The sequence below is a fragment of the Pundamilia nyererei genome, unplaced genomic scaffold (assembly GCF_000239375.1).
Source record: "Pundamilia nyererei isolate P.nyererei 1_Seehausen unplaced genomic scaffold, PunNye1.0 scaffold00399, whole genome shotgun sequence".
Lineage (NCBI taxonomy): Eukaryota > Metazoa > Chordata > Actinopteri > Cichliformes > Cichlidae > Pundamilia > Pundamilia nyererei.
Window position 1 is genome coordinate 58,881 of NW_005187800.1, and position 11,116 is coordinate 69,996.

The 11,116-nt window shown below is 37.4% G+C and overlaps 1 protein-coding gene across 1 annotated transcript in view; it reads right to left on the reverse strand.

Moving 5' to 3' along the window:
* cacna1ba (calcium channel, voltage-dependent, N type, alpha 1B subunit, a) overlaps positions 1-11,116 on the reverse strand; it is a 305,842-nt gene that overhangs the window by 47,417 nt on the left and 247,309 nt on the right. The window contains exons 42-47 of the mRNA XM_013915926.1: positions 7,244-7,349; positions 6,895-7,002; positions 5,585-5,694; positions 4,634-4,815; positions 3,030-3,165; positions 1,855-1,974 (exon numbers count right to left, since the gene is read on the reverse strand). Coding sequence (XP_013771380.1) covers positions 1,855-1,974; positions 3,030-3,165; positions 4,634-4,815; positions 5,585-5,694; positions 6,895-7,002; positions 7,244-7,349 — 762 coding nt within the window. The remainder of the gene's footprint in view (positions 1-1,854; positions 1,975-3,029; positions 3,166-4,633; positions 4,816-5,584; positions 5,695-6,894; positions 7,003-7,243; positions 7,350-11,116) is intronic.

Below are 11,116 nucleotides of genomic sequence, written 5' to 3' on the forward strand. Positions count from 1 at the left end.
TAATTAATTAATTACATGTGTCATAACTATTTATTTAATTAATTAATTCCAATTTTAATTAATTATTGACACATTTAATTAATTATTTAATGGTGTATTTAATTAATTCATTATGGCAGTCCTGGCGTTCCATAGTTAAGTGTTCTGACGCAGTATTGTAAAAACCAAGCTAGTTTCATAAGGCTAGAATTTACTCCAAAAAATAAAAAAAATAATAGTGCTGCCGTATTGCATCACACTCAGTGCATTTCAATCATTTCTTCAGCGAGTTTGATAGCTAGCAAAGTAATAATCATAATTTTTTTTTTTTTTTAAATAGCATGTGTAACGTACACGTGCTGGAAAATTATTTACCTGGGCCCTGCTATCATGCGACTGGAGACCGCAAACTCCGCCATTGTCGTTTTCCATCAAACACTCATTAAAACAGCAACTGCAGGTATGTTAGCGCACTCATCCCCGTCTGTTAGAGGGAGGGGTGGGGTAAGATATTGAAACAGACATAGGTGCGAGGCGGAGAAATTTTGAGATTTTGTCCCAGGCACCTCAACCCCATGTACATCTTGTCTCAGGTGTCCTCAATAAATCACATTATGGGGTGGGTTTCACCCTTAAGCCTGGCTATGGTAATGCAGCAAACATTTATTCACAGCTGGGCTCAGGTGATGACTCATATAATTAATAGTTTGTCAACAACCCTGAGGTTCACATCCAAATGAGACAAGCCCCAGAGGGGGGACTCTCCACCATTTGTCATTAGAACAAAGTCTCTTGGATAAGATGTAAAACATTTTCTCAAACCTGAAGAAGTCTAACTGCCGTCTTTCAAGCTCTCAATACTACCATGACCTGGATGACTGAGAAAATAGACAGATATAATGTGAAAGTAATGTAACAAATACTCTAATCTATTACTTAACCCGGAAAGTAACGTTCTGCATTAATTTTAAGAAAAATAACAGTAATGTTATTTCTGAGCGAAACTGAGCTCTGATTAAGACAGGATATCAACCAAAATTCCAGAAAAAACACATCACGTAAAAGTTATAAATTGATTTGCATGTCACTGAGTGAAAGGAGTATTGAATCCACTACAACCCAGCCAGAATTTTGGCCCCCATTGATGGGCTGTGTACCCGTGTGGCCTATAGATGGAAAAAAAATCAATTAATTACAGATATGCCACACCTTGTCCATTAAACATATTTTTTAGACTCACGTATTCTTAATGCAGCCATTCACACCCATCGAATAATTTGACTGTACTAACATGCGGCATTTATTTTATTTTTGCTTTGAACCAAGATCGATTTTTCAAATTTTTTGGAAATTAGACAAATCTGAAATCCAAATAAACAAATCTGATCAATCAGATCACTGCATTTGCGAACATGTGCACTCTTAACTCAAACACTGAATCCACAATGAAATTGAAATAGTAAAATAATACTATTTTGTTTTTTTTGCAGTGACCCACCATGGCAACAACCTGTTGCCATTGCCTTTGTGGTCAATACCTAGATACTAAGAGGAAGAATCTATTTGTGTCTACACATTAGGACACCGATTTGCGTTGGTATAGGTTTATATTAACAACACCTATAGCTTTATATTGTTAAATAGTAATTATAAGAGACTGGCGAAATGCTAATGTAATGTACTGCATTACTTTAAAGAAAGGTTTTCTGTGTAATAAAATACTTGAGTAACAACCGCAACACTGATCACAAAAAAGAGAGGAAATACCTCTAACCAAATGAAAATCAGTGGAAGCATCAATAAGAGAATCGATAAGAAATGAAATCAATAAGTAAATTAAGTAAGTAAGTAAGTTTGGTGAAGATGAGCTGTTACCTGCAGCTCAGTATTGAGTCTAGGCATCGAAGCAGCTCGGCCCTGGTTTTCCAGACCGGAGCCAGTGAATGGAATTCTACTGCTCACACTGGTCTCCATCTTCTTCATCTCTACCGACTCCTGAGCATACAAATACAAACAAAACCCTGCCTCATCAGCATGCAATGATGACATTTGGAGGTGCATTAAGCAATTTGGACTCAATTTGAGAAGACTACTGGAACTCTCTGGACCCGCTGTGTCTCTATAACACCACAATTAGCTAATGGTCTCTTAGCAACAGAGTCCACTAATCACTGACATCAACAATTGATGTTACTAGCAGAACACAGACTCTACCCGCTACTACTCTGTAGCTTAATTATACCCACTGTGTCATTAACAACAATCAACAACAAACAACGATTGTTGTCTGAGGTTGCACACTGCTCCTTTAATTCAGTATTGAGATAACAGACACCATGACTCAATGGTTTAAAGATAGGCTAGACTTGTACTATTTGTAATATAATTCTAACCACTATGCTGTTCTCACTGAGAGTAAAGCAAAAGTGAATTATTTGTGAATGAAAACAATCATCTATACACGGATTACAAGATTATAAGTTAAAGTAAGAAGAGCAGAACCTAGTGAATAGGACATGAGCACATCTGTAGTATTAATAAAAATAGTCAAATAGTAAGGATACTATGTGAAGTCTTGCTTTGACATGAATTACCATATTTAATCAAATTGATGTAATCATTTTATAGCAAACATTATTCTATATGGCCATGCTTTTTCTACTGTTTATCTGGGTTTGGGTCTGAGCAGAGAAGCCCAGACTTCCCTTACCACGGCCACCTCATCTTGGGGGGATACTGAGTTGTGCCCAAGCTAGCTGAGAGACATAACTCGAGCAAGTCCTGTCCAAGAGACTGCCTAGGGCTTTCCTAAAATTACTCAACTAGTCAGTTGAGTTCTAGTCAGATGTCTGAACCACGTCAAATTGGTTCCTTTCAATGTGGAGAAAAAGTGGCTCTACTCCTGATCAAGCTCCTCAGCCTGTCTTTAAGAGGACAGCCAGCATCCAAAAGAAGCTTATTTCTGCCACTTGTGCCACGATGTTTGGAATATATTGTAAACACTGAAATATTTTCACAGCTCATATTGAACATGCATCCGTATGTTTTACCTGATTGATGGCAGTGTCTGAAGTGTCCTCAGATGGGCCCCGGGACATCGTTCTCTTATTCTTAGCCCATGGCACTTCTTTGGGTTTATCAATCACCCAGGAAGATGATGGCTTGATGGTGTGATCTTGACTTGGCCTGTGTGTAATAATCACAGTTCAGTTTAACTTTTACAAGGTCAGCGGTTCCTGTTGTCATTGAAGTCTCAAGTATTCAAAACTAGCTGTAAAACTATTGTAGGATATCTGACACATTGATCAATTAGCATTATTTCTTGGTAATTAAACAGCTATATTATACAACAGCTATAACTCCACTATAATTTCCCATTGTCTTTCAGGCCTTTTAGTCAACTGGGTCATTTCATAAGTGGTAAAAGCAATCAGATTTTTAGAAGATTTCCCGAAGATGAGATCACAGATCTCACATCCAAAAACTTCCTTTACATCTAACTTTAAGATTTAATTTTTTTGCAAGAACCAGGTCTCAAATAAGAAAGTTGGTCTGCAATGCACCATTTGTACTTTGAAGAACTGACACACACTCACAGGTAAACCGGATTTACTTACTTCTAATAATATATCAATGTGATTTTGGTGATCTGAAAACCTATAATGCTTTTTCTTATTACACTAGGGGATGCTCATAACAAACGTGGCAGAAGTTTAAAAAGCTGAGGAATACACATAAGGTTACATCAAAATTTGTATGGTGGGTTAACAGCTCCGGCTTCACAATGGGTTACAGAGCTGAGTATGATGCTGTAGTATGATGCTAAACGAATGCTAAAACACAACAAACAGCCCTTTGCTCATCAGTAAAATGTCTTCTTGCATTTGTCAGTAGACTAAGACAGTACATTAGTTAATTTAGATAAGTAGCTATAGCTATTAGACAATAGCTACTTAAAATAAGTAGCTATTGTCAATGCAGCCATTAATTTTACTGGCAAATACCTCCTAGAGGCAAAGAAGGTACTGGAGTAAAAAGAATGTGCACATAAAAGTATTACATTTATTTCAGTTTTGATTTTCTCTCCACTATGACCTTTACACAATTTTATAGAAGACTGGCATAGCAGAATAAACTCTGCAGGGCCACTGCAACATAAATGCATGCAGTTATGAAAGAAGCAATCAGATCTTTTATCTAAGTTTAAGACCCAACCCATCAAAAATAGCCAGAAAATTCAAATTTTTTGGAACTGAGATGTTTAATAACCTTTATAACAAAACCTACATTTTTTGCTATATCTTGTTGTTTACTATATAATTTGATGATATAGTTATGATATATTTTTGTATCGCATTTGTGACACTGGGCATTTTTGGCAATGTTATGTTAAAAACAATGTTAATTTCACACAATTTTTTTTTCCATTACATTATAGCATTGAAATTATGGCAAGTATTGATCATGTTGATTAGATAGAAGTCTCAGAAACTCATGTATCAAATATGAAACAAAGGGCATTATAGGGTTAAGCAGCACAACTCCATCTATCATTCATCCATCTATCTGTTTATTCAATACAGGATCACAACACACCACAAGCAGAATATAAAAAAGAATCTGTTATGCGTTTTTCCTGAAGTATTGAACTTACAGAGTGCCTCCATTGTTGAGCGAGTTGGAGCTAGGTCTGGTCTGTGGCTGAGACTTGGCATGGGATTTAGACTGGTACCTAAGCATGCTGGGAGGCTCCACACTGTTTAACATCTTAGGGAGGTCTTTCTCCTGTATGTGAGTCAGAGGCAGCAATGGCTTAAATAGAGCCCCGACCTTGCACTGTGGAGGAGAGATGGATGGCAACATGCTGAAGAAATCCAGAGGCAGCAGGCAGAATATTGCTGGACCCAGGTCTGACAACAGGCGCTCAGGGCTAGTTGGATGTGGCGACTTAGGCCAGAATATTCTTTGCTTGTAGTCATGCTTGTTTGCAATATATCTATGTGCATGTGGGAGTGTGGAAACATGCACGAGTAGAGTAGGCGTGCAAAGTTGCTGATAAACATCTGTCAGCAGCCAAATTCCACCAATTCATGTTTGACTGAAACTGACAAGAGTGTCATTAAGTATTTAACATCCACTAGGTTACTGGTGACCCCTCAAAAGTTAGGGTTAAGGTTACCATTTCCCCTACTTAGAACATGTCTGTCCCTTTTCTATAGAATTTCTGCCCACTTGGCACACTCAGAAGGTTCAGAAGGATTTTATGGATAAATTAATGCCAAAATGTATGAGAATTTACTCGACCCTGGCCGCAGATAGGTTGATGTTAGCCTTGTAACTGTTAAAAGATTAATACAACAACAGCAAGTAACAACTCTCCTGGTACTTCTATATAAATTGGGAAAACAGATGATAGCTTTTGCAAATTACCAGTGAATTACTAGTGAACACAAAGTATCTTCTGTGCATGTGTGTTTACATGCAGCATACATTCAAAGTGTGTAAGTTTGCAAGCATGTATGTGCACCCATGCATCTAGATTTGAACTCCATCCATTGTGTGTGTACTTCCTTGCATGTCTGCATATGTAATGAGGGTGTTGTACCTGGGAGCCCAAAGCGCTCTGTTGCTGCTGCAGTCTCCTAGCTCGATTCTGCTTATAGTAGTCAAAGATCATCAAGGCTGCATAAACCTTCCCTACTGTGAGCTCATTGGCTGAGGGGGTGAGAAGAAATTATTTAAGAAATGACAAGACATAAAAAGAAGTAGTAACTGACTCATTTCTTCTTATTTCAATGCATCTCTGTGCACTGCATGTCTCCCTAATGGTTTAAAGAAAAGGGAATTCTTATGGTGAACAAGTTTGTTAATTTATAGTAAGTAACTAAAAAAAAGAAAAGCAGAACAATCACCTCTGAGTCAAAATGCCTTTTTGTAGTTGCAGTATCTGGTGATCACATCTTGGCAAAGGTGGCAACAAAATCAACTGTAAAGTTAAGTCTTGGATGGCCACATGCACACAGTAACTCACACTATAGGGTGGTTTAGGGATACTTTTTGGGTGAAAAAGCTTTCACAGCTGCTGTGCATCTACTTTTTATGGCAGTATATTTAAGGACCAGCTGTGGACCAGGTGAAGTCTGTCCTCCATCCCTTGGAAAGCCATCCTCTCTTCCCTTGAGGAGTCAGTAGTTCACAGCTGGTTATAAGCCTTTGTCACTCTCATAGCCCACCACTTCCTATGGATTCATTGACTTAACTGCTAATTGCCTACCTGCCCACTCTCCACTGAAAACCTGCCATTCACCACAGATCTCCACCTGCTAATTGGTACCTACTCCTAAGCCTTGTTTGCCCGTTGTCTTTTTTAATTAAACCTATACTTGATTGTAGTCACTGTCTGCACCTTGGGTCAGAAATTTTTAAAGTCATGATGACCAGTGTTGGTCAAATTGCTTGAAAAAAAATTACTAATTACTGATTACTTCACCAACAAATAAATGTTGTTAATTCACTAATTACTTATTTTCAAAAGTAATTAGTTACTTTATTACTTAGTTACTTTTTAAAAACACGACACACAACCTGAATACTTAACAATGTAATAGACCTTTCAGCCCAATTCTATTTTTTCTGCATGATCCATCATATAAAATTGCTAGTCAGAGTATTAATACTATAGTGTACTAAAGAGTATTATGAATATAATATGAATATAGTATTATGAAAGGACACCAGAGTCTGGGAATGGTACTATAATGTTCAATTAAAAGTCAATTAATTATTAATTATTAATTAATTTTCTCTTTAGCATCAACTCTAAGTGCCACAATTTAAAAAAAAAGAAAAAGACTACTTTTTTATGTATGTCATCTATAGATGAATAGAAAATTAAAATTCTGATAATTTGCTTACGTTTATGTGGCGTGACCAACAGGTCCATGGTCTTTTGGGAAAGGTTGGGCCACACTGTGGACAATTCCTTTTTTAACTCTGCATCACATAATCGCTGGGCTACCATTCCTACAAGTACAAAATCAAGAGAGATTAAAAGAGACTCAACCTCTTGTCATAATAGTGATAACCTTAACCATAACGTAATAATTCTAACTGACACACATCAAAAACTATTTATTTTTCCCCCCACAACTGTCCTTTTTGCTTTGCTCCAAAGATAAGGTTAGGATTAGGGTTAACATTGAAGATTACTTAGACCATTTTGGGTCTACACAGTGTTATCAGTGTATAATTATGTGCCTCTAACCTGACGCCAACTTGATCTCCAGTGCTGTGCGAATCAGTGCCATCAGAGTGGAGGTAAAGTGAACTGTGTTGTCATCAGCAATAGGCATATTCATTTTGACGAGGCGCTGAGGGTTAGACAAAGAGACATTAGGTCACTGATCATAACAAACTGTTTAATAAAAACATAAATTTCACCCAGAGAAATCAGTCTGTGTGCTGAAGTGATCCTATCCCCTCAAATGATTCAGGTTCTTTGCTAAATTTGGTTTATTATGTGCAAGTTTCTCTAGATTGATGAAATGCTCCAGAGATATATTTCAGCACACAAAAAGCCTTCTCTACAAGAATATACAGGAGACAAACTAGACATTGACATACACTGCTACTAGCTACAGTATGCACTATGTTGCAAGTCAAAGGGCACTGGTGCAAGACTGACATTGACCGAAAAAAAGGCGAGAGAAGGCATGTAACACATAACCATGAAGGTGCTTCAACAGTCGCAGGAGCTCGACTCTGTGGTTGCCATCGCAGCAATCATCAGTTTGGAGTTGAGAAGCTGAGTATGCTCTACATATACAGTGGATACTAGCATCAAAGAGTTAATTCCACCAAGCTTGATCAGACTTAGCAGGAAGACTTGGTTCATACAGCATTAATGGAACCACTATTTGCATAAAGGATGCTATGGGATTGTTGCTGTAAGAGTTGAGCTCCCCTGAACACAAAAAGCATTCACCTACATGTGCTATCAGTGGCAGTGCAGAGAATAAGAAGACCAGAGTCAGAATGAAACGGGGATGGAGAACTGAGGGCCAAACATATACACACACTCAGGCCTTTTTACACATGGCCACACACTCACTTTAGCAAATGTACACACACAATCATAGGCTGCACAATCAGCTGGAAAGAAAAAATCCTTAACTCAAACCACTAACAATAACAGAAGTCATTGACCTATTAAAGATTTACCTGTAGCAACATATGTTTTGTCTTTTATGCAATGAAATAAATATTTTTTGCAGAAAAATAACCATTTGAAAATGGTATTTGTTCAGCAGAGCCGCTCCAATGCTTTTCAGCACATTAGGTCATGTTCAACCCTTCTTGCATTTAGCAGTTAATAGAGCTGTAATTTTTTATGGCTAATTATAACATGAGTTTTTTTTTACATTTACTTTTAGGCATAACAAACTTTTTGAGGTATAAGTACAATCCAGGGAGTGTTAAAATTGTTTCACTATCTCCGCGTCCCCTTTTTATTGCAGAGCTGTCTCAAAGGCAAAGCTTACAAGCTAAAAAAAAGCATAAACCTAAATCTAAAGGCAGAGCATTTTCAAGTTTTGAAGAATCTTGAAAAAAAAAAAAGCATTCCAGTGTATCATTAAAGAAACGGTATATTAATGCGCAAAAGGTCCATCCATCCAGAAAAGTGGCAAACAGTTAAAAACTAGAAAAAGTTGCATTTCCTGCGAAAATGCTGTGTGAATGCCTTGTAGTGGAATCTGAAAACAGCAGAATAAGGAGAACTATCTGTTGAAAACTGTGTAGAAGCTGAACTGTTTGCTGAAAACTGGTTTATTTAAAAAGGGTACACTGAACAGTGTCACTAAAGCAGAGTGCATGCAAGCAGAGCAGAAGTGTGCTAACAGCCACAAGTAGGATTCAAACCTGCACCAACAGATCTCACAGCAGCTGTTCATCTCACTGAACCATAGCAGTTCTTGTGTCAACGAGAGATATGATGAGAGAAAAAATGTGCAGGGGGCTGAAGAAGCTGAATTGTTGTGAAAAGAGGTGAAGAAGCAGAACTGTATGCTAGAAAAAGGTGAAAAGGCTGAAATTCTTCTGAAAGAGCAGAAGAGGCTGAAATTTTTTCAGCTACTCATTGAGCCAAACTGGTTCTCACATAACTAAAAAAGGTGAAAAAGCTGAAAATTCTGACAAAAAAAAAGAAAAGCAGAAGAGGCTGAGATTTGTGCTGATAAGAGGTGAAAACGCTGAACCTTCTGCTGAAAAGAGGCAGAACAACCTGGTTCTGCTAAATTTTAGTCCACCAATCAGAGGTACTACTTCTGTCTGCTTCATCAGGCTGTATACTTGTATGTATTTCTGCCATGGAGCATTAACAAGAATCTGAGGTCCATATTAGAAATGCTGCCAAAATCATAAAACGTAGCAGAATTGTAATAAATTAGCAATATAAATTGCAGGACTGTGATAGTGTATTAATTTGTAGTTAAAAAAAAAAACCTGTGGAACAAGGTGGAATTGAACCCAAGACGTTTGGGCTGCAGACCCGTGTCATAACCAATTGTGCCACCTGGAACAGGGGCGGGGGGGCTCAGAAAACAGAGTGATGAGGAGTCAGAATTAGATTGCGGTGAGAGGCGAAAAATGCCGTTTTTTGGTGTTACAAAATGTTGTGCAACTCAAAAAGTAGGTGGGATAGAAGCATAATTTTTGTACTGGGTGAATCAGCAGACTTTGGTGAACTTTCACTGTGACGGAGGTACATAGGTCTTTGTACCTCCATCGCGGAGATATGACCACACGGCTTCATTTCCAGAGTTTGAAAACTGAGAGGACAGATTTCCGCCCCTCAAACAAACGTAATTCATCGCTCAACGATAAGATAATTGTAAAAACTGTTTAGAACACTCAAAGTGTCTGAAGATATATTGGCACAAGCCTCATGTCTTAACTTTGCTTTGTTAAGGAGATATGACGATTCGAAAATGCCTCCAGTTACAGAATTTCAGCTCTAAGTTTCACAACCTCCCCATAGACTTTGAATGGGAAGTTTTCAGACCTTGTGTCACTTCGAGGCAAATTGTGAAAAAAACATAACTCGCACGATAATGATAGTGACACTGTCTTAAAGCCAACAAAAATACCTACGTTTTGATGTATAATTCGTGTGGGTTCAGCAAAAGTTGAGTAAGCAACAGGAGTTTGTTCGTACATGAAGAAGGGTTTTAGAGCTTAGAGTGCACGCACTCTAACTCTCAGTCCATATCAACGATAGCAACCCATGCAAATCCTCATAATTCATACAAAAGTTAAAAATTAATTCAAGGGAAATGGTAGAACTTATGGAAAAGCTGAATTAGACAGCAGTAGCAGAAGAACAGGAGAATGGTTTAAAGGTGGAATGGTGGTTCTAGGTGAAAGTATGTGGAAGTAGTTAAGGTTCAAAAACATGCCACTTAGAGCGTTTTATGGGATGTGTGCCATTCACTTCAATGGGAGCTGGAAAGACCAGAATTGATAGAAAATGTAAAAATTTGAATGGTGATAATGGCATAAAAACTGAGGGACTAGTTAAGCGGCAAAAAATGTACGGAAGCAAATAGAAAAAGAAAAAGGAAGAATAAAGAGAAACAGGATCTCAATAGTGTGAATGCCGGTGAGGCATTCACACAACAAGGTAAGTGGTGAGAGATGCCAGATCCGGCTTTATTACTGACAGTTACAGTGAGTTAAGGATACAGTTGAGTAAAAGTGACAGACAGGGGTTTATCAGCTATAAATAAAGAAACTATATGATAAAATCTCTGCCCACCTCTTAGATTTTTTAGTAGTAAGCAGGTATTTCCTGTGAAACAGGCATGATGATAAGTGTGGAAGACCATGTATGCCAATAGAAAATAAGTTATTGTAAAATAATAAAATAATAAATTTACTTGACTCAAATAATTCAAGTAAAAAATTAAAAGAAATTATAAAAGAGAAAAATATAACCATTCGAAATGTAGAGAATCATTATTTCATCATTTTTTTCTTAAAATATGTTTTTAATCAGATTTTATCTCTTTAATAAAAATATCAAATTCAAAATCATCAGGCAAACAAACTTAAAAAGAAACAACAACCCTGAATTTTTAAC